Here is an 18,961-nt window from a genome sequence, read left to right as displayed (position 1 = left end):
GCAAGGTCCTAGGGACCTCAGTGGGGAGAGGCTGATCAGAGGTCTGTGCTCTGGGACGGACCTTAGGACAAACAATGCAGCAAACACGCCTTTACTCGTGTGGAAGCAGGACATTACCCCTTCCTTAAGTTTCTCTTAGCCCCAACTTGAGGGGAACATTTATTTTGAAAGACAAAAGGAAGAAAAAGCCAGGAGAGGAGAGGAAAAGGAAAAAGGAAGCAAGCATCTTGGATGTGTCTCAGAGAGCATTTGTTGAAAACAAGATATTGTCCCTTTAAGCATATAAAAACAAGGCCCTTGAGCACGCGGTTCTCACTCTGGTACACAATTATGGGTGCTTTCAGCTGTCTAGCACTACTTCAAGTGCGCTCTTAAACCAGACTGTCAATGGCATGTTGAAAGCTATTTTGCTGGCTGCTATCATTAATAGCAAAGTGGAGAGCTGGGCTGATGAGAATTAAATATGGGGGAGGGGGCGGGTCATAACCAGTCATTACGAAATTACCAATATGAGAAGGGAGACAATGCCACTTTGGGGAATAAAGTTCAAACCAACACATTAGGGTGGAGGCGCAGGCAGGGGAGGCTGCGAAGGCCCAGGGTGTCTTCCCCACCCCCACCCCGCAGCAGATGGACTCAGGCCAGCTCTAGAGAGCCATATGGGGACAGAGGGAGTCACTGAGTTGTAAGTGGTGAATGTGAGGGCAGAGAGGCCTTGGAGATCACTTTGCTGCAAAATGTCACCACCTCGCCTCACGTCCCAAGTGCAGTCCCCGCCCCACGCCTTTCCAGAGGCTTGTGGTTTCCTGAATGTATCTCACAGCCTTCCCTGGAGCTACTGCCACCCTGGAAGAGCCTAGGCTGCTGGCTTCTGCCTAACAGACCCTTGCCCTCCCTTTAAGGCTCTCAGGCAGCAGTCACGGACTTCCCTTTCCCAGGAAGAATGAGAGCTAGTGAGCCTGTCACAGTGGGCCACACTGGCACTTACCTCACTGCACTGCAATTACTTATTTAGATGCTTGACTCCCCAGCAGAGGGAACGGTGTCTTATTCGTCTGTGTAACCAACCCCAGCCCACACCCAGCACATCCCAGGCCCCTAATAACCGTTTGGGGAATGAATCCAACCCCCTCATTTCACTGATGAAGAAACTGGATGCAGAGTCACAGAAAGAAACCTGCAGAGGCAGCAGTCAGTCCACAGTTAAAACCCCTACTTCTGACAGACAACCCAACATGTTTACTGAGCAACTATTACACATTAAGTGCTACAGAGACCTCAGCTGAGGGGCAGCTTCTACAGCTCTGAAAATGAGATAACAAGATGTGAGAAAGACACATGTGTGCCAGATCACAGGGAAAGCCCAGCTGGGAGTAGGCCTTTATCACCTTTTGGTCCCTGGTATCCCCGTACTCTGTACAAACAATAAGAGAAAAGCATTCTCCTATGCAGAAAGGAAAAGGGGATTTATTCCTTGACTGACTCACTCCTTCAACAAAACAAAATGGAAGCAAATAGCCTCCGTAAAACTAGACCCTTCCTTCGGGCACCAAGGGAAGGAGGAGTTCAAAGAGTGGAGGGAAAGCTTAGGACTCTCCAAGGCTCCTGGTCACCGACAATTCATGGGACGAGTACAATCAGAAGCCAGGTTCTCACCCAGGCCCAGTTCCTTTGATGGTAACAGTAAGGATAAGGAACCACTTTTCCATATCCCAGGGTCATTTCCACTGTCAAATAGAGAAGTAGAAAAAAGACCCAGAGAAGCACAGAAACTCCCATTCTGTACAGCTCCATTGTCAGCTAAAGAAAGAGGATCCACAGAAGCCTGGGGTGGCAGGCAGTCCTGAGGGTTGGGGCAGCCTCCCTTTAGCTGTACAGGACAGACTGAAGCAGGCCCTGGGCTCAGCAGACCCACTAAGCAAGGCAGCAATCCAGTCAGTAAGATGACATGACCTGTGTGATTAGAGAATCAATTCCAGGGAAAAGAGAGATGGCTAGCAGGAAAGGTAGGATGTAATACAGGGTATGGAGGGGGCTCCAGAACTCTGGCAAAAAAAAAAAAAAAAAGAATTTTGCAGCTCAACCCAGATGCCACACCTGGCATAAGGACATGCCCATTCATTCCTGAGGGTGGTACCAAGGTAGACTACCAAGGTAGACCCAACTCCTTGGCAGGGTCTTTGTAACTGCTACCCAGTGGCTGCCTCTTGACTATGGTCACAGAACTTCAAGCTGGTTGGCCTGGAAATCTTCCAGCCCAAGCCTCAAATTGCTTAGGTGAGAAGGTTCAGAGGGGAAGGAGGTAACAGGCAGATAGAGATTTTCTATGGTGCACTTTGGCCTTGTATTTATGGCCACTATGTGGCTTGGGTAAAAAGGTTTAGCTAAAAAGTTCATAGGTCTTTAGCACCTATGATCCTTCCCTCTGGGATTGCTAGTTATGCACTCTGTGTTATTACTGTACACAACAAATCATAAGTCGTGCAAATAGCTGGCAACTCAGAACAAGACTGCAGACAGAGGGCTCAGCTAATACAGTTATACAACCAGAAATGAGGTACTTTGAACTTTGGTGGAGCCGGGTTTGTGGCCTTAGCCTTTTTGGATGATAATGCAGAGAGAAAGCAATAGTTAACTAAAGACACCTAGGGCTAATGGCTAGTAAAGGAGCACTCCACCTTTCCTAGGTCTTGCAAAAAAAGACCTGAGGTTACAAAGGAAGCCTACAATGGCAGCCTTACCATGAACATGGGACTGTATTAGTCTGGACATACCAGCTCTTCTTTCTGGGCCTCAGTTTCCTTAGTGGTAACTTGAAAGGTCTGAATGAAAATCTTAAGGGCTCTTTCAGTTTCAGGACGCCAAAAAAAAACTTAAAGGCAGGGTTTTTTGGTTCACAGAAAAAGGTGACCACAATGTTAGCATGACACTGTCCCCAAATAAAAAATGTCTCAAGTTCACTTTCAAAACATCCATGCTCACCAGCAGAGGGTGAAGAGCCAGACTGACCTAGCTACTCACAGCACCAGTGCCTCAAAGTCAATGCATGACAATTGCTCTAGAGCCCCTGCTTCTAAGCTGGTTTTGTCATCTGCGGATGATACTGGAAAGATGGGAATGATAAGCTGGTCAGTCATCGCCTCCCTGGCCTTGCTGAATCACCCTTGACATTCTGCCTGGAAGCAGGAGTTTGGAGGAGGTATGTGACCTCTTGAAGTCCCAGGCCAGGCCTGTGATTCTGTAATCTTTGCTTTACCATAATTAGGGAGGGAGGCAGAAGAGTAGGAGGAGAAACCATTTATTACTTCTCTGGGATTTGACAGCTTGGAGAGAAGAGAGAGAAACAGTCAGGGAAGGAGCCAGCCACAGTGAGTTTAACCTCTCAGTAAAATAAAAACGGGCTGGACGCACCTCATCAGCTGCCCTCTGTCAATACTTGGGCCCATCTGGCAGAACTCGAGGTTCCCAGCTAATTGACATTTCCCATAGAGCCAGCAAAGAGCTTAAAGAAAAAAAAAATACATGATAGAGTGAGTGTGTGTGTGTGCGCGTGTGTGCGCATGTGTGTGCGAGCAGGCTAAGGAGCGCCACACTTCCCAAGGTGCGAGCTCTGAAGATCATCTATTATATAAAAGTACAGACAGTCCCCACCCCCACCCTGGAGCTTAAAGATGAAGAATCCAGCCTGTTTGTTCCAGGCAGATGTAATCACACGAACAGTCAAGTCTAGAGGGCAGGACACTGCATGAATAATTCAAGCACTCCAGTCACTTGATTGTGTGTGCAGATAAAACACCAGTCAACCGCTAAACAGGTCAGCTGATAAACTTGTTTGCTCAGGCCTAACCACCATCCGCCAAATGCACCCAAGACCTACACTACAATTAGTGGCAAGGTTTTCTTCTGCAGAACCCTCGCAAACCTAGGGAGTGGCCAGCGCCATTAGGTCAGGGTTGCATTTCTCAGCGCAGGGTTTCCTCACCTCCTTGCCTCTTTGTTCCTATACCGCCACGGGGTGATTTCACCCAACTCAGAGACTGCCACAGCCGGCAGAGACAGCACATTCAGGGCACACACATTCATGCTGGGACTGGGCTGGAAGGCAAAGGTGAGAGGCCAGTGGGGTAAAAGAGCCAGCTGAGAATCCAGAGGCTCTGATGTGAGTCCCAGCTCTGCCCTCTGGCCTCCCTGACGCCTCGGTTTCCCCACCTATAAAAAGGGCAAAGAATCCCTTTAGCCACCACTGGCAGCTGAGAGGATTAAAGAAGACAATGTAGCCAAACCTCAGGCATTCTCTCCCTAAGAACCCTGTTTGGGGAAAGGCCAGAAATCCCAGATGCACACAGCTGCTCTTTATACAAACCCCACCACCAAATGCCTTAAGATGTTTAACTCTTCTGGGTTCACAGCGTCCCCAGGACTCAGAGAACAGCTCTGCTCTGCCAGCCAAGGTGGTTCCTTTGTGCCAAAGAAACATCCACTCAGACATGGGGACACCACCCATGCAGACCTCAACATGCAACGACATATTACACCTTAATTACGAAGCTCTTAGAATAACTGCTGCTATAAATTTAAACCTGGATGCAATTACCCTCTTTAAACCTCTTTAAACACACCCAAGATACTAAGCACTAAGAAAGAAAAAAGGGGGGGGGGGGGAGTGTGTGTGTGTGTGTGTGTGTGTGTGGAGAAAGGGAATAAGTGGCACCCTGCATAACACATCCTTGAAGCACCTGGGAGACCTCGGTTTCAGCGCATGCATTTTTTTTCTGGACCAGTCAGACCTAGTCAGTTCCACCTGAAGTGGGGCAGAATCTATCCCTAAAGTCCTGAGGGGAACCCTATTTACATATAAAGCAGGATTTGTTTATTATTTCTGTGGATCTAGAAGTGAAAACGTGGTAACCTTCCTCTGCTTTCCTAGAGAACTAATCCCTCAGGAAGCCACAAACTGGCTTCCCACACTGCTATCAGTAAACTCAGGCCCCTTTCTGGTGGCCCTTCACCCAACACTGGGGCTCCCTCCAGGACAGGAAAGAACTACAGATTCAAAAGACTCTGTAGGAAGCCACTGGAGCAGGTAGGAATCTGAACCCTTCCTGCAGGGTCACTTACCCTTCTCACCTGCTCTTGGGTCCTGCCTGCTTTAAAGAGCAAAATTTAAACCTTGTAAACGACTGTTAATTTAGAGCAGAAAATCTATTCAAGTCACGGTCACCAAAGGCTAGAATGAGTCAACAGCCTTCTGAGATTTCAAGAACACCAATTGTTAAAAAGAACAACCAGGCCTGCGCCATTTATTCGTGCCAAGTCAACGCTAATCGGTCCGCCAAGCCAAATTATAGGCAGCCTCTCCTCTCCTCGGAACACAAATACACAAATAGGCCTCTCCCAGGGCCAGCCTAGCACTGGGACTAGTTACTGATATGCACCAAGATAAAGGGTGTTTGTATTTGCTCGGTTTGAGGTATACTGTTATTAGAAGAGTGACAATACGAGGTAGTTTACATATTCATCAAATGACACCACACTAGCTAAACTGGTTTGACTTCAGGATTTCAAAGCTGAGCTCAACCCCCAACCATCTCAAAAGGCCTGGCCAGGCTGCCCCAGGCAAGTTACTTCAGCCTTCAGCTTCGGCTTCCTTCTCTGTGAAATGGGAACAATGCAGCTGCCTTCAAATTAAGATACAGATGAAAAAGTCGCCTTCTAAATGTGAGGCATTAGAACTCTATTTCATTTCGGTTTTATGTTTTTAAGCCGTTAGTGGCTTCATTCCCTTAAATTTCAACAGCTCAGCCTGGCTTTTAAGGCTCTTGAAGTTTAATCTTATCAAGGCAGAACATCACATTTTTTTGCAAAAAAAAAAAAAAAAAAAAAAACCCTCCTGCATTTCCTCTGGAGGGTTTTACATTAAAACAGATAAAAGCAGTCCGCCAGCTCCAGGTTCTCAGGAGTCTGTAAAGCAAATCCTGTAGGTATGACTTTCCCTTTGGTCCTTTATCCTCCACCAAGATCCAAGACCAGGACTAATTTCACAAGCTCCAATGCTAAAAGCTCAACATGTCCAAGAAATCTGCCAAGACTCGACACCTGCATTTCAAGGGCTGGATCCATTTACTCTTGGAGAAGCGGTAGGAGGAACAGAAGAATCAGGCTCATTTTCAAACAAGGGGGGACACAGAAGTCCACATATATGTTTTTAAAAACTAAATACATTTCTTAAGGAGAAAAGCACTCACCTGCTTGTGCATTTCAATGTTCAAGCCATAGGACATCTCATAGTACTAAAAGCAAAAAGAACTGCCATTAAAAGACAACAAAGAAATCTGTTCATTTTTCAAAATCATTTTTTTTTTTCCTGAGAAGATTTTGGCAAAACCATACTTTATGATACATGGGTTATGGAAGTTTAAAACAAACTCCAAAGCCAGCCTATGTTGAGGTTTAAGCGCTGGCATCAGGCGAGTGGGCGAGTGTTCCTCTCATCTCAACAGAACATTACATACACAGTAGTAGGAAAAGCCAGGCCCTCCCTCCCACAAGCACCACATGTGCCATATATCCTGTTTATACAAGGTGCGGGTTCAACAGGGAATGGTGTGTACACTGGACCTCTCTTGTCCTCTGAGAGTTATCTGGCACTGTGCAGAAGGCCTCTTATGTGGAAAGAGGCACAGGGAGTCATGCTTTAGTGCCTCCCATACCCTCTCACAAACAGAAGATGTAAACTTGCTGGAACAGACACTGGGTAAAGGGGGAGATGTCTATCTATGGTCCCACAGCAGACAAGACTCTTCCCTGAGGAGGGACGTGAAAGCAGAAAACTTTAAAAGGCTCTTCCACTTCTCAGAAAACCCTGGGGAGGGAGGGTGCTTCTGTCCCACTCTGGCTGGATCCCAAGGCTGCAAAGCAGAAAAGTTTCCAAACATCCCCTGGAGGTCTCCAAGAGAGACTTTTATCCAACCCTGACACGGGATGATCCAATCCTAACTCACTAGCCAAGACAGGGCCACCGGCCCTCTGAGAAACCTTTAAAACACAAATCAAGGGCGCACAAAGGTAGTGCAGAGGTCTCTGGTCTGGAATCTGGGTTTCTCTCTCTGCCCCTCCTTTCACCACCCTCCTCCAAGTGGCCTGGCTAGGGGACGCTGGTATAGGGGCGGAGGGCATATGCAGATTACACCGCTCTCCCGACTGCCCTGCGGCTGGGCTGCGGTGGGGGCTCGGCTCCTGCCTCCGCAGATCCCAGCTGCGACCCGACGGGGTCTGCGCCCTGCCCTCCGCTCCCCTCCCGGGGCCGCCTCTCACCATCACATAATGGCGCTGCATCTCCGTCTTCTCGTTCGCCAGTTTGTCGTACTCCACTTTGAGGCTGCGAGGGCAGGAGGAGCCGTTCAGGCCTGCCGCCTGCACGACCTCCTCCCGGACCCAACCTAAGGACCTCCGAGAGCCACTTCTCCATTTCCCTGATACCCAGGGGGTACCCTGTTGCCCCGCCAGCCTCGGGGCGGAGGTGGGGCTGGGTCCCCGCCACCGGGAAGAGGGACCGAAACTACTGGAAACTTCGCACGGCCGGGCGAGCGGACTTATCCTGGCCGCCGGGGTGCGGCCCCTGACGCAGGCTCGCGACCCCCGAAGGCCGAGCAAACCCGCAGGTGACCGCGACCCTCATGCGGGGGCGGCTCCCAGAGCCGGGCAGCTGCGGGCAGCAAAGGGTTAAGGCGGCGCGCTAGGAAAGGGGAAACAAAAGGCGGAGGCCCGGGCGCCCCGGGGTCGGCAGCCCCTCGGTCCCCGCGGGGGGTGGCAGGAGCCGCCCCCTCCCCGCCAGCCCGGGGCCGCCCCCGCCAGCCTTACCTGTGATATTGAGCTTGCAGGAACTGGAATTCGTCTTTGATCCTGTCACAAGACTCAGCCACCGTGAATTTAAATCCCGGCTGCCCGGGCTGATGGGGAGCCTGGAGCCCGCGAGGACAAGACAGGGGAGGGGCGCGGGCTTCAGAGGGGCTCCAAGCCCTCGCCCGGCCCTCCGCGGCGTCCCGGCCCCTCCCGCCGGGCTCCACCGGAGCGGCCGCCCTCACCGCCCCGAACCTTCCCAGCAAGTTTCTCAGCTCCCCGACGGGGCGTGAGGGGGGCGCCCCGACCTCTCCTACCCGCCGCGGGCTCCCATCCTTTTCACTAAAGGGCCCCCATTCCCAAGGAGGCGGGGGCGGGGAGACACGCCGTGCTAGTTGGGAGACTTAGGAGAGGGGGCGGGGGCGGCGTTCAAGCTCCCCCTCGAAGGTCCACAGCCCCCACGCCACTCGGGCGGAATTACCCTCCTCTCCACGGCGCCCCCCCACCCAGCCCCTTTGTGTGAGCAAACACACACGCACACACACACCCCATAGGTAGCAACACGCAAAATGGAGGTGCCAGCTAAACTGCCTCGTTTACCCTGCCATGATAGATGCTTAAATAAACCGAGTTGCAATTACTCACCGGATGTCTGCCTTGCGGATACATGGCAGGGAGGGGTCGTGATTCCGAGAGCGTGGAAGCGCCGAGAGCCCGGGCCGGAGAGGTGCGGGGGAGGGGGGAGCCGAGCCCGAGCGGGGGGCGGCCGGGGAACCGAGAACTCGCCCCCGGCCCCCCCAGCCCGCTATCACAGCGAAATCCCAGAGTCGGGCGCCCGCCCCAAGTGGAGACAAAGAGCTGCGGAGCAGGCGGCAAAGTCGTCGGCGGGCGCCGAGGCCGGGCGGCGGGAGCGGGCTTTGTGCTCCTAGGGCTCGGCGGGCTGCAGCCGGCCTCCTTCCCCTGGCTGCGTGGACAGTGTCAAAGCCCGGGGCTGCGTGGACATCGTCGGCTCCCCGGCGGGTTCAGAGCGGGGTTCCGGGGCCGGGGGCTCCTCCGGGGGCTAGCGCGGGTCCCCTCTGGATTACTCAGCGCGTAGAACCTGGAGGGGGGTGCGTCGGGGTAGCCCCAAGCATCCGGGGCGCGCGGGTCTGATCCCAGAGGCAGCCGGGTCGGGGAATCGCGGCGAGAAGAGGAAGAAGGCAGGCACTGAAGGTGGCTGCTTGGGGCCGCAGGAGCGCGGGAGGGTGAGGGCTGGAGCCCGGCGCGGGCGCTTCGACGCCCCCCCTCGGAGAGGAGAGCCTGCTGTTCCGTCTGCTACTGCCGCCGCCGCCGCCGCCGCCGCAAATCCTTCCCAGGGCCGGGGGGAACTCCGGGTTCAGTAGGTGCAAATCAACCGCCCTGGCATCTTACTCCAGCGGGCACGCGAAGCCTCAGCAAAGGGGTCCTCGCTGCTCCCAACTTGAGCTCTGCGTCCCCAGCGAGGAGCGCTCGGCGCCACCGCCGCTGCCGCCTAGCTGCGCGCAGGCAGGAGAGCGCTGGAGGAGAGACGCAGCCAGAGACCGGGGAGCTCTGCGGCTTCCTTCCTTCCCCTTGGCCCGGCTCTCTCCGAGCCCCGACAAACCCCCGAACACAAACACTCAACACACACACATACACACACCAAAAAAAGTGCCTCGGACCTGCGGATACCACACACAGACAGGCAAGGGGGACGAGCACGAGGTCTGAACTGCCGCGAGAGCAGTTCCAAATAGGGACTGAAAAGTAACAAAATAATGTGGCAGCTTCGCCCCGCACTGGCCAATGGGAGCGCGGAGTCCCCACGTGGGGCTGCTGGGCTCGGCCTGCGACTGGGCGCCGCCGGGCGCGACGTCACAATGCCCTCTTGTGTCTAAAACTATGCATGAAAAGTAGCAATCAGGCCCTACCCGCTGGTGACTTTCGCATGGGAGTGAAAAACAGCGCTCCTCAGATCAGGAATTAACCGAAAGACATATAATAAATAGATATATATTATAGTCCTGAGCTGCTAGTTTTTTTCTCTTCTCTTTTTTCCCACGATCTACTAGCAACTAATTATTTAGCAGGAGGGGGAAAGAGAAGACAGGAATAACAACAAAAGAAGAAAAGACAAGCTGTACGATCTTCAAAACCTGTGGCTAGTAGTAATGTATCGGTTTATTCTGCAGTAGTGGAGAACGATTCCTCCCTCTAATCTCATTAGGTCTGCAAAGCAGCCCAATTAGATACTATAAAACAAACAGAATCACTTTGTCACTTTAATGTTTTCACTTCACAAGATTTAGGACGGATAAAATGGTGGCTCTCAAAGTTGCCTCCAATCTTTAAAATTTTGCTAGGAACTGAGGGTGTCCCTATCTTTATCCCTTCCTACCGCTGCCTATTAGCCCCCAGCTTCTCTTTGTTCGTTCGCCCTTCTTTTCAGAAAGCCAAATAAACAGCGCCTCTGATGTGCGTCGGCTGCCTGCGAGAGTCTGAGGAACTCTGGCTTGGCTGGCAGCGCAGATGCAAGGGCCCGGCTGCCGGCGGACAACAGGCTCAGTTCGCGACTGGCCCCACTCCGGGGTTCCTTCCCCGTGAGGACAGCTACGTCCTGGTCGCAGGCTTCCCGAGAGGGCTCCGGGCCGCGCTCCTGGTCCGAGGGAGTGGAGCAGGGAATAGGGTCAGCACTCTCCCGGCCACGACCCAGGAGCTCCGAGTTCCCACCCGGTTTACTCGGCCTACTCGCCGCATTATCACAGCGTTGGCAACAGCTTGTGGAGGGGCGTGTGTGCGAGCCTGGGGTGTTTGGGGCGCCAGCCTCGACGCCCCCCAGCCTCCCGCGCGCGCCTGGCGCACCCCTGCACGGCTCCTCGCAAGACTCCCTGAGCAGTCCCAAAGGCCACTTGATTCTTGGGTCAGTTTGCCCGCAAAGCGATAGCCTCGTCTCCTGCGCTCGGGGTCACGTCAGGGCAGATCAGCCCCAGGCAAGCGGCCCTCGGAGCTAGCACAGCCAGGTGGGCGGCCCAGGAGGGTCCCCCAGCCTCTCCCGCGTCCTCTCCGCAAGCCCGAACGCACCCCGGGGCGGCGGCGGCCGTGCGCGAGTAGGCCGCGCGCCCCCGTATCTATATTTCCCCCTCATTAGGAGCCGGAGGCTCGCTTTTGCATCTTAATAAGGAGCTGAGAGCAAGCCGGCCCTCGGAGGCCGGTGCGCGGGGAGTTACACGTGAGCGCCGGCCTCAGAATTGAGTCTCCCCGTGCCCGCTTCGGCCGCCTGCCCCAACCGCGCTTCTCTCTTCATTTATTTATTTTCCTAAATAAAAACATAAATCGTGTGCGGCGCGCACAGAAAAGGGGGGGGTTACAAGAAACCCGACTCGACAGATGCGAGCATCTGGCCACAGCATTCATTAGACACAAAATGGCTCCTCTTTGGAGCTTCCTTTTCCCCTCCCCCTTCTATGCCCTCCCCCTTACGTCACGGGTGGGCGCACCCGCTCCCTTCTCGCCCCGCCCCTCTTTTGCTCTGGCCCCCACGTGGGGAACGCCAACCACGCCCCCGAGCAAGCCCTAACAACCAACCACAGATAGCTAAAGAGACTCTAGGTTACTGATTGGTGAAGCTTCCGGGAGCTGTCAATCCGTGACCAGAACTGTCAGTCAAAACCACGCGGGGTGGGGGAAGCGCTGACAAATGCCGAGGCTTCTGAGCCTCCCGCTTGCAAATAGTGCTTGGAATGGCTGCTTAATTAGCTTTGAATGGCTTTTCCTTCCAGCTCAAACAATCTGTCACTACCATGTGGTATAAAGGAGCCATGCATAAAAAAGTAAGCAGAGGCTAAATATCAATTTGATTTTGTGTATCAAAGGAATATTTTATTTTTCTCCCTAGTAATGAAACGTATCAATTTAAATAATAAAAGGTAAAAACACACACACACACACACACCCGAAAAAAAAAAAAAAGAAAGAAAAAGAAGAAAAAGAATAACCAAAAATAATAATAATAAAAGAGGGAGAGAATGGAAGAAAAAGAAAACCCAAACTCCACGGTGTTCCAACTCTTGCGCACGACTGAAATAGGTAATTTCTACAGGCCACGTTCAGAAGGAAGCATGACGACTCACCCCCCACCCCCGCCCCTTTAAACTTGCATTTAATGTTTTGTTGTTGTCCTCCGCTTTCTGTCTAGGAGTAATGGGGGAAGGGTGTCCTGTAAAGTAGGAGGGGAGTTGGGGGCGGGGAGAAGGGCAACTTTAAAGAGAGCTCTTTGAAGCTGCTAATCAAAGTGGAGGGGTTTTTAAGACCCTGTAAACTAAGGGTCCTACAGCAGGTCTCGATTTGGGAGCCGAGAAGAGAGGGGGGAGAGAGCGGGTGTACGTCTTGCCCAGATTTATTAAACACAATGCCTTCAAGATTCCCGGGAAGCGGCGCCTGGCCTGGTCTTCTTCTCTCGGTCTCCCTCCGGACTGGCTCCGACGGCGCCCGCTCGCTGACGGCCAAGGGAGCCACTGGCCCCCCAGGTCGGGTCTATGCGGACTATGACCAGAAAAGCACAGCAGCTCAGTGTCAGATCCGTGTGTCTCTCCTGCCGCTACTGCGGTGCTCCGGGAAACCCCACGAACCAGCGAGCTCCTGCAAGGCAGACAAATCCACGTCGAATTCTCCTGTAAGCCCCGGCGCCGGGCATGGCACTCTGGAGGAGTCCGTCACCTCGCCTGATAGACTAGGTTTTGCAGAGCGCCGCCGCCGCCACGGCAGAGCCAGACTACCAAAGCGTGCCAGGCAGTAAGGAAGAATAATCCTTGATCGCTTAATAGGTACAAGGCAGGCCACTGCTTCCCAGACACCACTCTGTTCATCCTCACTTCACTTCCTAAGAAGAGGCCTGGCTGGTGGCCCATTTTATAGAGTAGAAAAGAGAGGCGAGAAATCTTAGTAATTTGCTCCAGACTGGGCAGTGGATCAGAATTAGAATCCAGGGCAGCCGGCTCTTATGCAAGCAAAAGAAAAGATATTCATCATTCGTTCATTCATTCATTCATTCATTCATTCATTCCCAGGCCTTTCTGAGGATCTGACTGTGGGGCAGGGCTCCCGCCTTTGGACCTCCTAACTCTCCCCCACCGCCTGAACCCTGAGCAAGAAAGGGGTAGAGAGCTAATTAACTAGACCAGCGCCCCTTTAAGCTCGCTATTGCTCTGCCCCCACTCTCATACCACCCCACAAATTAGGAAAAACAAGGAGAAAAATATATTTCTTTTATGCTTGAGAAAGAGAAAAGAAAATAAAAAACATGTATACAACACCCTGTCCAAAGCGCTTGACAATTATTTTAAAGAAGGGGGGGAGTGGAGAGAGAGTTCAAACGTCTCTGTCTCCAGTTCTAATTGGAAACGTTTCAACTGTTTATGTTACAAGAAGTGTCAGGGTCATTTGCTACCGGAGAGCTGACTTTTCATTGGCTGCTTAATTGAGTACCTCGGAGTCCACCCCACGTGGGAGAGGAATTCCTGGCACATTTAAAAAAAAAAAAAAAAAGTCACCAAGTGAGAAAGAAAGCCTGGCCTGGATTTGCAGAGTGGAGGTTCCCTAGACCCTCGTTTGGGGTGCAGGATGATTGATGGGCAATTTCTGCCAGCCACAAGAGCTGCTCCTCTGGTTCTTTAAAAATAAGTGTCAAATACTTCAGATAAGTGTTAATATATGTTTCCACCCCTTTCTTGGGAATCTGAAGACCTGGCTCTGGCCAGCCACCAGGCTGTGGCCTCCTGTTTGAGGAACTGATCACGGTGCCCTGGGTGGGGTTATAAACCTCTCCCTGTCATCTCTTCCCCTAGAGCCTCCACAGGCTTTGATTTTTCGGAGGTTTGTTCTTGGAACTGCCCAAAGGGGAAAGCAATCTCCCTCACCACTACCTCCCCCCCCCCCCATTAAGTTGATTCTTTAAGGTTCCTCTGTTTCTTGGACTTTATCTTCATTACTAGTGTAATTCTGTTTCCTCCTCACCCCTCCATCTCCCAGACCTTTCTCCACAAGCCAGCACCTCACCATAGAGCAAGAGGAAGGGGAATTTGTATTTATTTGACAAACTTAGGTAGTGCTTAGTCTGTACCAGATGCTATTCTAAGCCCTTGGCAAATATTAACATATTTAATCCTCACACAAAGAATGAAGTGGTTGTCATTAGTATCACTCCCATTTTACAGAAGACAAATTGATAGTGGTACAAAAACTTACCCAAGGTCACTTCAGTAACTGATGTACTTGAACCCAAGCAATTCAGCTCCAGAGTACACAATCTTAGCTAAGTATGCCTTGCTGTCTCTACAAGGTTGGCTTTCCAGGACTGTGGTCAGAGCTACAGGATGGACCACAAGAACCTGAAGGTCCCCGAGAAGTCCCATAGGCAGCTCCTAGAGAGCACATCCTGCAGTCCTCTCATTTCATGAAGTTGGAGGGACTTCCCAGAGTCTCCCAACTTCTTTTCCAACTCTTTGGCTGTTTCAAGTTATGTGACCTTGGGGGACTTATTTAATCTTGCTAAGCCTCCATTTCCTCATCTGTAAAGTGGAGATAACAATCCTGTCTACCTCAGAGGATTGTTTTAGGATCGATAGAGATAATGCATGTGATGTACTTAGTACAGAGCTGGCACATTAAGTGATCAATAACAGTTAACGACGGTGGCCATGATGATGATGTAGAACCAGCTCAGTGTTTCAACTTCTTGAAGGTTTTCTGCCTTTAGAGGCGAGGAAGGCTCAGTATGCCAGTGCTAGTGTTATGCAGGTTATGAAGGTTATGCAGGCAGACACCCCCACCATATTCTGTATACGTTTAACCAAGCCCTGGTAGGGATACCCAGCTCCCTTGGAGTTCTCAGGAAGGCCCTCTGGAGGTCCTAGGGCTTTCCCTCCTTCTTCAGACTCTCCATTCTTTACCTAGTCCTCAGATAACCTGGGATATCCCTATTGCTCATGGCCCCCTGGGGTGTGGGGGGAGGGGAAGGGAAGAATGAAGGGACAATTCAAAGCTAATCCCTGTGGGATATAGGGGTAGACAGAGGCAGGAAGAGATATGACCGCCACCACAGTGGGAGTTTACAGGATTTCTGAGATAAGCCACAGAAGTAAGTATACAAAAGTATAATATTGGGCTGGGAATGTAGCTCAGGGTAGAGCACTTGCCTAGAGTGTGCAAGGTCCTAAGTTCAATCCTAATACTAAAAGAAGAAGAAGAAGGAGTATAGTCTTGGTCTGAGGGGAAACAGTGTTGTGAGAAGGGGTTCTCAGAGGACTTCCTGAGAGGGTGAAGCTTGAGCTCAGCCCAGCAGGATGGACAGAAGTTCCAGCAGGTAGAGAGAACCAGAATGAGCAAACACTTCTAACAAAGTCCTTCCTCCTCTCAGGCTACCAGGGGAGTTTCCCTTCCTTGGGCCCTTTCTTGTTTCACCTCCTGACAATGTATTATTTGCTCCCTGAGAAAGGCAGCTAAGAACTTGCTTCTCTGTGACCCTTGTCCTGGTTGCCTCTCTCATTGCAGGTGCCAGTGAAGGATGACCCCGAAGGCTGCTAAAGTCAGGAGAGAATGAATCCACTCACCAGTAGAATAAATCTACCGTGTGGCAGCGCTTGCTGGGAATCAGGGAGCCTGAAGATCAGCCAGATCCTGGACAGGACCGCAAAACTCCCGGGGCCTCAGTTTCCACACCTATAAAATGGAAATAATGGCACCTGCTTGCTTACTTGGTGAAAGTTTACAGGAAGCCTACTGTATGCAAGATTGCTTTTGAACTACCAAAATTTAGGGAAGGCCTTGCCTTTGGGACATATGTAAGCCCAGACTGCTCCAATTCTAGGCTGTACATAAGCTCTAAGTATTAAATTAGAGTCCATGTAGGGAAATAGGACTCGGTAGAAGGGCTGGAGTCAAAAGTCTGGGAAGCAGCCTATGGCGTGTGGCCCTTGGTATGGCAGAAAGCAGGGGAAAGAAGAGTTCCAGGTAAGAGTAAAGGTGCTCAGCGAGGGCACTTCAGAGAACAGACAAAGGAAAGCACTACCTCTCTCCAGAGAGCTAAGGCAGCCAGACTGCCAGGTGGTGATGTACAATGAGGCCCTCCTGTCCACCTGGGACTTTGTTGGGGGCAGGTGTGCAGAGTAGGCATGGAATGTGTTTGTTCACCTGTCTTTAGCAGAGGTAGAAGACTGGAAACATTCTCCCTGCACCTCCTCCAAAAGCCAAGCGAATTGCATCCTGCTGTCCCCAAGGTGCACTTTGCTGACCTCTATTGACTAATGGCGCAGGGTTTCCATGCCTCATGCTGGAACCGGGTAAATATTTATCGAAGTGATTGGGCGTCCTAATTAAGAGATTTGTGCTGTTTCTTTCTTTCCTTTTTAAGGATTCAAAGCTGAGGCTTAGGAGATTAAGAAATAGTTTGCTGGTATTAATGCATCCCACTTCACAAGGGTGGGGGCCCAATTGGTGAGAATTATCCAGACCAGTGGAGGGGGTGCTGGGGGTCGGCCTGGATGATTAGGGCAGGACTCTTGCCAAGCATATCTGGCCTTTGATGGGGGTTCTGAGCTGGGGTAGGAGGAGAGAGGAGAGGGTATTTGCTTGACAGTTTTGATTTTTCATTTCCAAAGCTGCTTACAGCTTTATATTTTTCCATTAAATGGATTTATAAATATTTTTGTCACATATATTCAGTAACAGTGATGAGTTTGTTTATCAGATATGCTAATATATACTGGTGCTTCTCAGTTGGGGGTTATTTGTCCCCTTGGGGACATTGGGCAATATCTGGAGACATTTCTGGTAGTCATGACTCAGGGTAGGGGTGCCACAGGCATATGTAGTAGGCAGAGACTAGGAATACCTCTAAATATCCTACAATGCTCAGAGCAGTCCCCACAACAAAGAATTATCGGATCCAAATGCCAATAGTGTTAAGGCTGGGGAACTGATGTATACCCTCTTATCTAATCTTAACAACTAGGGTAGTTCTTTGTGTCCCTTTTTTTTGCAGAGGAGTCAACTGAAATACAATGTGTCACATGAGCAGGAAGGGAAGGAACTGATGGTTGAACCCAAAACCCTCTGTCTCCAAAGCTCATTCTCTTTTCTCTTAGCACCCTCTTTACTAGAAAGTGATCCAAGCCAACCAGCTGTGAGTTCCTACCAATGTATAGCATTTCTCTATTTTACAGTTGCCCTACAAATTAATGATTTAAAAAAAATTCAATAAAATCCCTTTGTGGAAGGCTGGGTGATTCTAGACAAGATCTAGAATCCACTGGAAGCTCCTGCAGCAAAAACAATAGGCCTGAGCACTGTGAGTGACTGTGTTCCATGGAAACAGTCACAGTAGTTGCTGTTGGCTCAGCTCTGAAAGATGTCAGAGTAAAAGGTCAAATACAAGAAGGTTGTATGGAGTTTGGTGGGGAGGGTGGACCCAGTAAGGGCTATTCTTTATTTCCTGTAGAAGTGTCTTTCCCAAAGTTGAGGTTCTGCAGAAGGAAGATTTGAGGCAACAGAGAAAGGAGGGCTAGAATACGGATAGGGTTGCAAATCAGAAGGAATGACAGAGACTCTGAAGGTCCAGGCTTCAGGTCAACCCTAGCAGTCAGGGAACATGGAGAGATGGTGATAAGAAAAAGGACAAGTGGGCTTCAGTTGTAAGAAAAGAGGAATATAATTGCAAAAATGGAAAACTGGCATAGAATTGCAAAAATGACTCATTTGGGAAGCCTGGAGATCCAACTTATTTGACAATGAACTCACCACAAAACATCTATATAATGAAGCAAGGTGCAGAAAACAAAACTAATACCCCTTTTCTTTTGTCCCGTTTTCAACTTAAATACCATGTCTAGAGACTCCAGACAAGATACAACACATGAGCAAGGGAGGTGTCCTCATATGTAGAAGAAACAGAGGGCCAGAGTCAAGTGGTTTGTCTCCCAGAACAAATGATAATGGTGAGTTCTGAGCAATCCTCCCTCCCACCATTGGACAGAGGAAGCAAGGGAGACCCAGAGATGTGGAATGACTTACACACATCACACAGCTCATGAGTGGTGGGACTGGGCTTCCATGCCAGCCCATTCTGGCTGCAGAGGCTGTGCCCATACCCATTGTACTATCCAATATCATCTGGCCTCACCAACCTTCCAGTGAAGGTTCCATTGGAACAATGCTCTGCTCTCTATAAAACAGGATGCTGGCACTTTTCTGAGATGTCATCTGATTTAGGACATTGACCTCCTGGCACTCATCATCCAGTTTAGCCCCCTTACTAGGCAGCTTCCTGTACTATGGAAACTAACAGCTAAGTATCACGCTTACCTCACTGTCGGCATTCTGGATGAAAAACATGGTTCTAGGATAAGAAGCCCTCAAACAAGATGAGGAAGCAGCAGTAAGGTGGAGACCATCTCTGGCTGCAATCATTTCTGGTTGGTAATGTCTTCACGGAGATGTGGATTCTTCTGCACCTGGATTCCAGTATTATCCATTGCCTTCCTGTCAAGGCTAAGCTCTAGGTGTGTGGAGGGTACCACTTTCTGAGTTCTGAATTTTGATGACAGAAGATCTAGATCTTCTTGAAATCAGTGTGTCTAGATGGGACCACTGTTTCTCCCATCCTCTTGACTGTATCAGAAGAGGGAGTCCCCCACCCCCTAGAAACTGGAAGAAAACATGCTGGGAATACTTGGTGACAATGGATTTGGCAGTGATGTTTTGAATAGGACACCAGAAGCACAGGCAGCAAAAGCAAAGATAAACAAATGGGTATAAATCAAATTTGAAAACTCCTGAGCATCAAACTAAATGATTGGCAGACTGAAAAGGCAGCCTGCAGAATGAGAGAAAATACTGTTAAACCATGTGTTTGTTAAGGGATTAGTATCCAGAATACATCAAGAACGCCTATAACTCAACAAAATCACTCAACTTAAAGGTTAATAAAGGACTCGAAAGATATTTTCCCAAAGAAGACATTCTAATGGCCAAAAAGTGTTTGAAAAGATGCTGAACGTTACTAATTATTAGAGAAATGCAAGTCAAAAACCACCAGGAGATATCATCTCACACCATTGGGATCACCACTACA

At 50.5% G+C, this 18,961-nt stretch overlaps 1 protein-coding gene across 16 annotated transcripts in view; it reads right to left on the bottom strand.

Annotated features, from left to right (window-relative positions):
* Positions 1-9,578, bottom strand: part of Tle3 (TLE family member 3, transcriptional corepressor) — a 46,497-nt gene extending 36,919 nt beyond the window's left edge. For 15 of the 16 annotated variants that reach the window (XM_047538941.1, XM_047538944.1, XM_047538943.1 and 12 more), the window contains exons 1-4: positions 8,485-9,578; positions 7,861-7,961; positions 7,315-7,378; positions 6,246-6,290 (exon numbers count right to left, since the gene is read on the bottom strand). In XM_047538941.1, coding sequence (XP_047394897.1) covers positions 6,246-6,290; positions 7,315-7,378; positions 7,861-7,961; positions 8,485-8,508 — 234 coding nt within the window. In that variant the 5' untranslated portion in view covers positions 8,509-9,578. The remainder of the gene's footprint in view (positions 1-6,245; positions 6,291-7,314; positions 7,379-7,860; positions 7,962-8,484) is intronic. The other variant, XM_047538954.1, reaches the window with a different exon arrangement.
* Between the last annotated feature and the right edge of the window lie 9,383 nt (positions 9,579-18,961).

This window comes from Sciurus carolinensis, chromosome 2 (genome assembly GCF_902686445.1).
Source record: "Sciurus carolinensis chromosome 2, mSciCar1.2, whole genome shotgun sequence".
NCBI lineage: Eukaryota > Metazoa > Chordata > Mammalia > Rodentia > Sciuridae > Sciurus > Sciurus carolinensis.
This window is presented reverse-complemented; position numbering and strand designations above follow the sequence as displayed.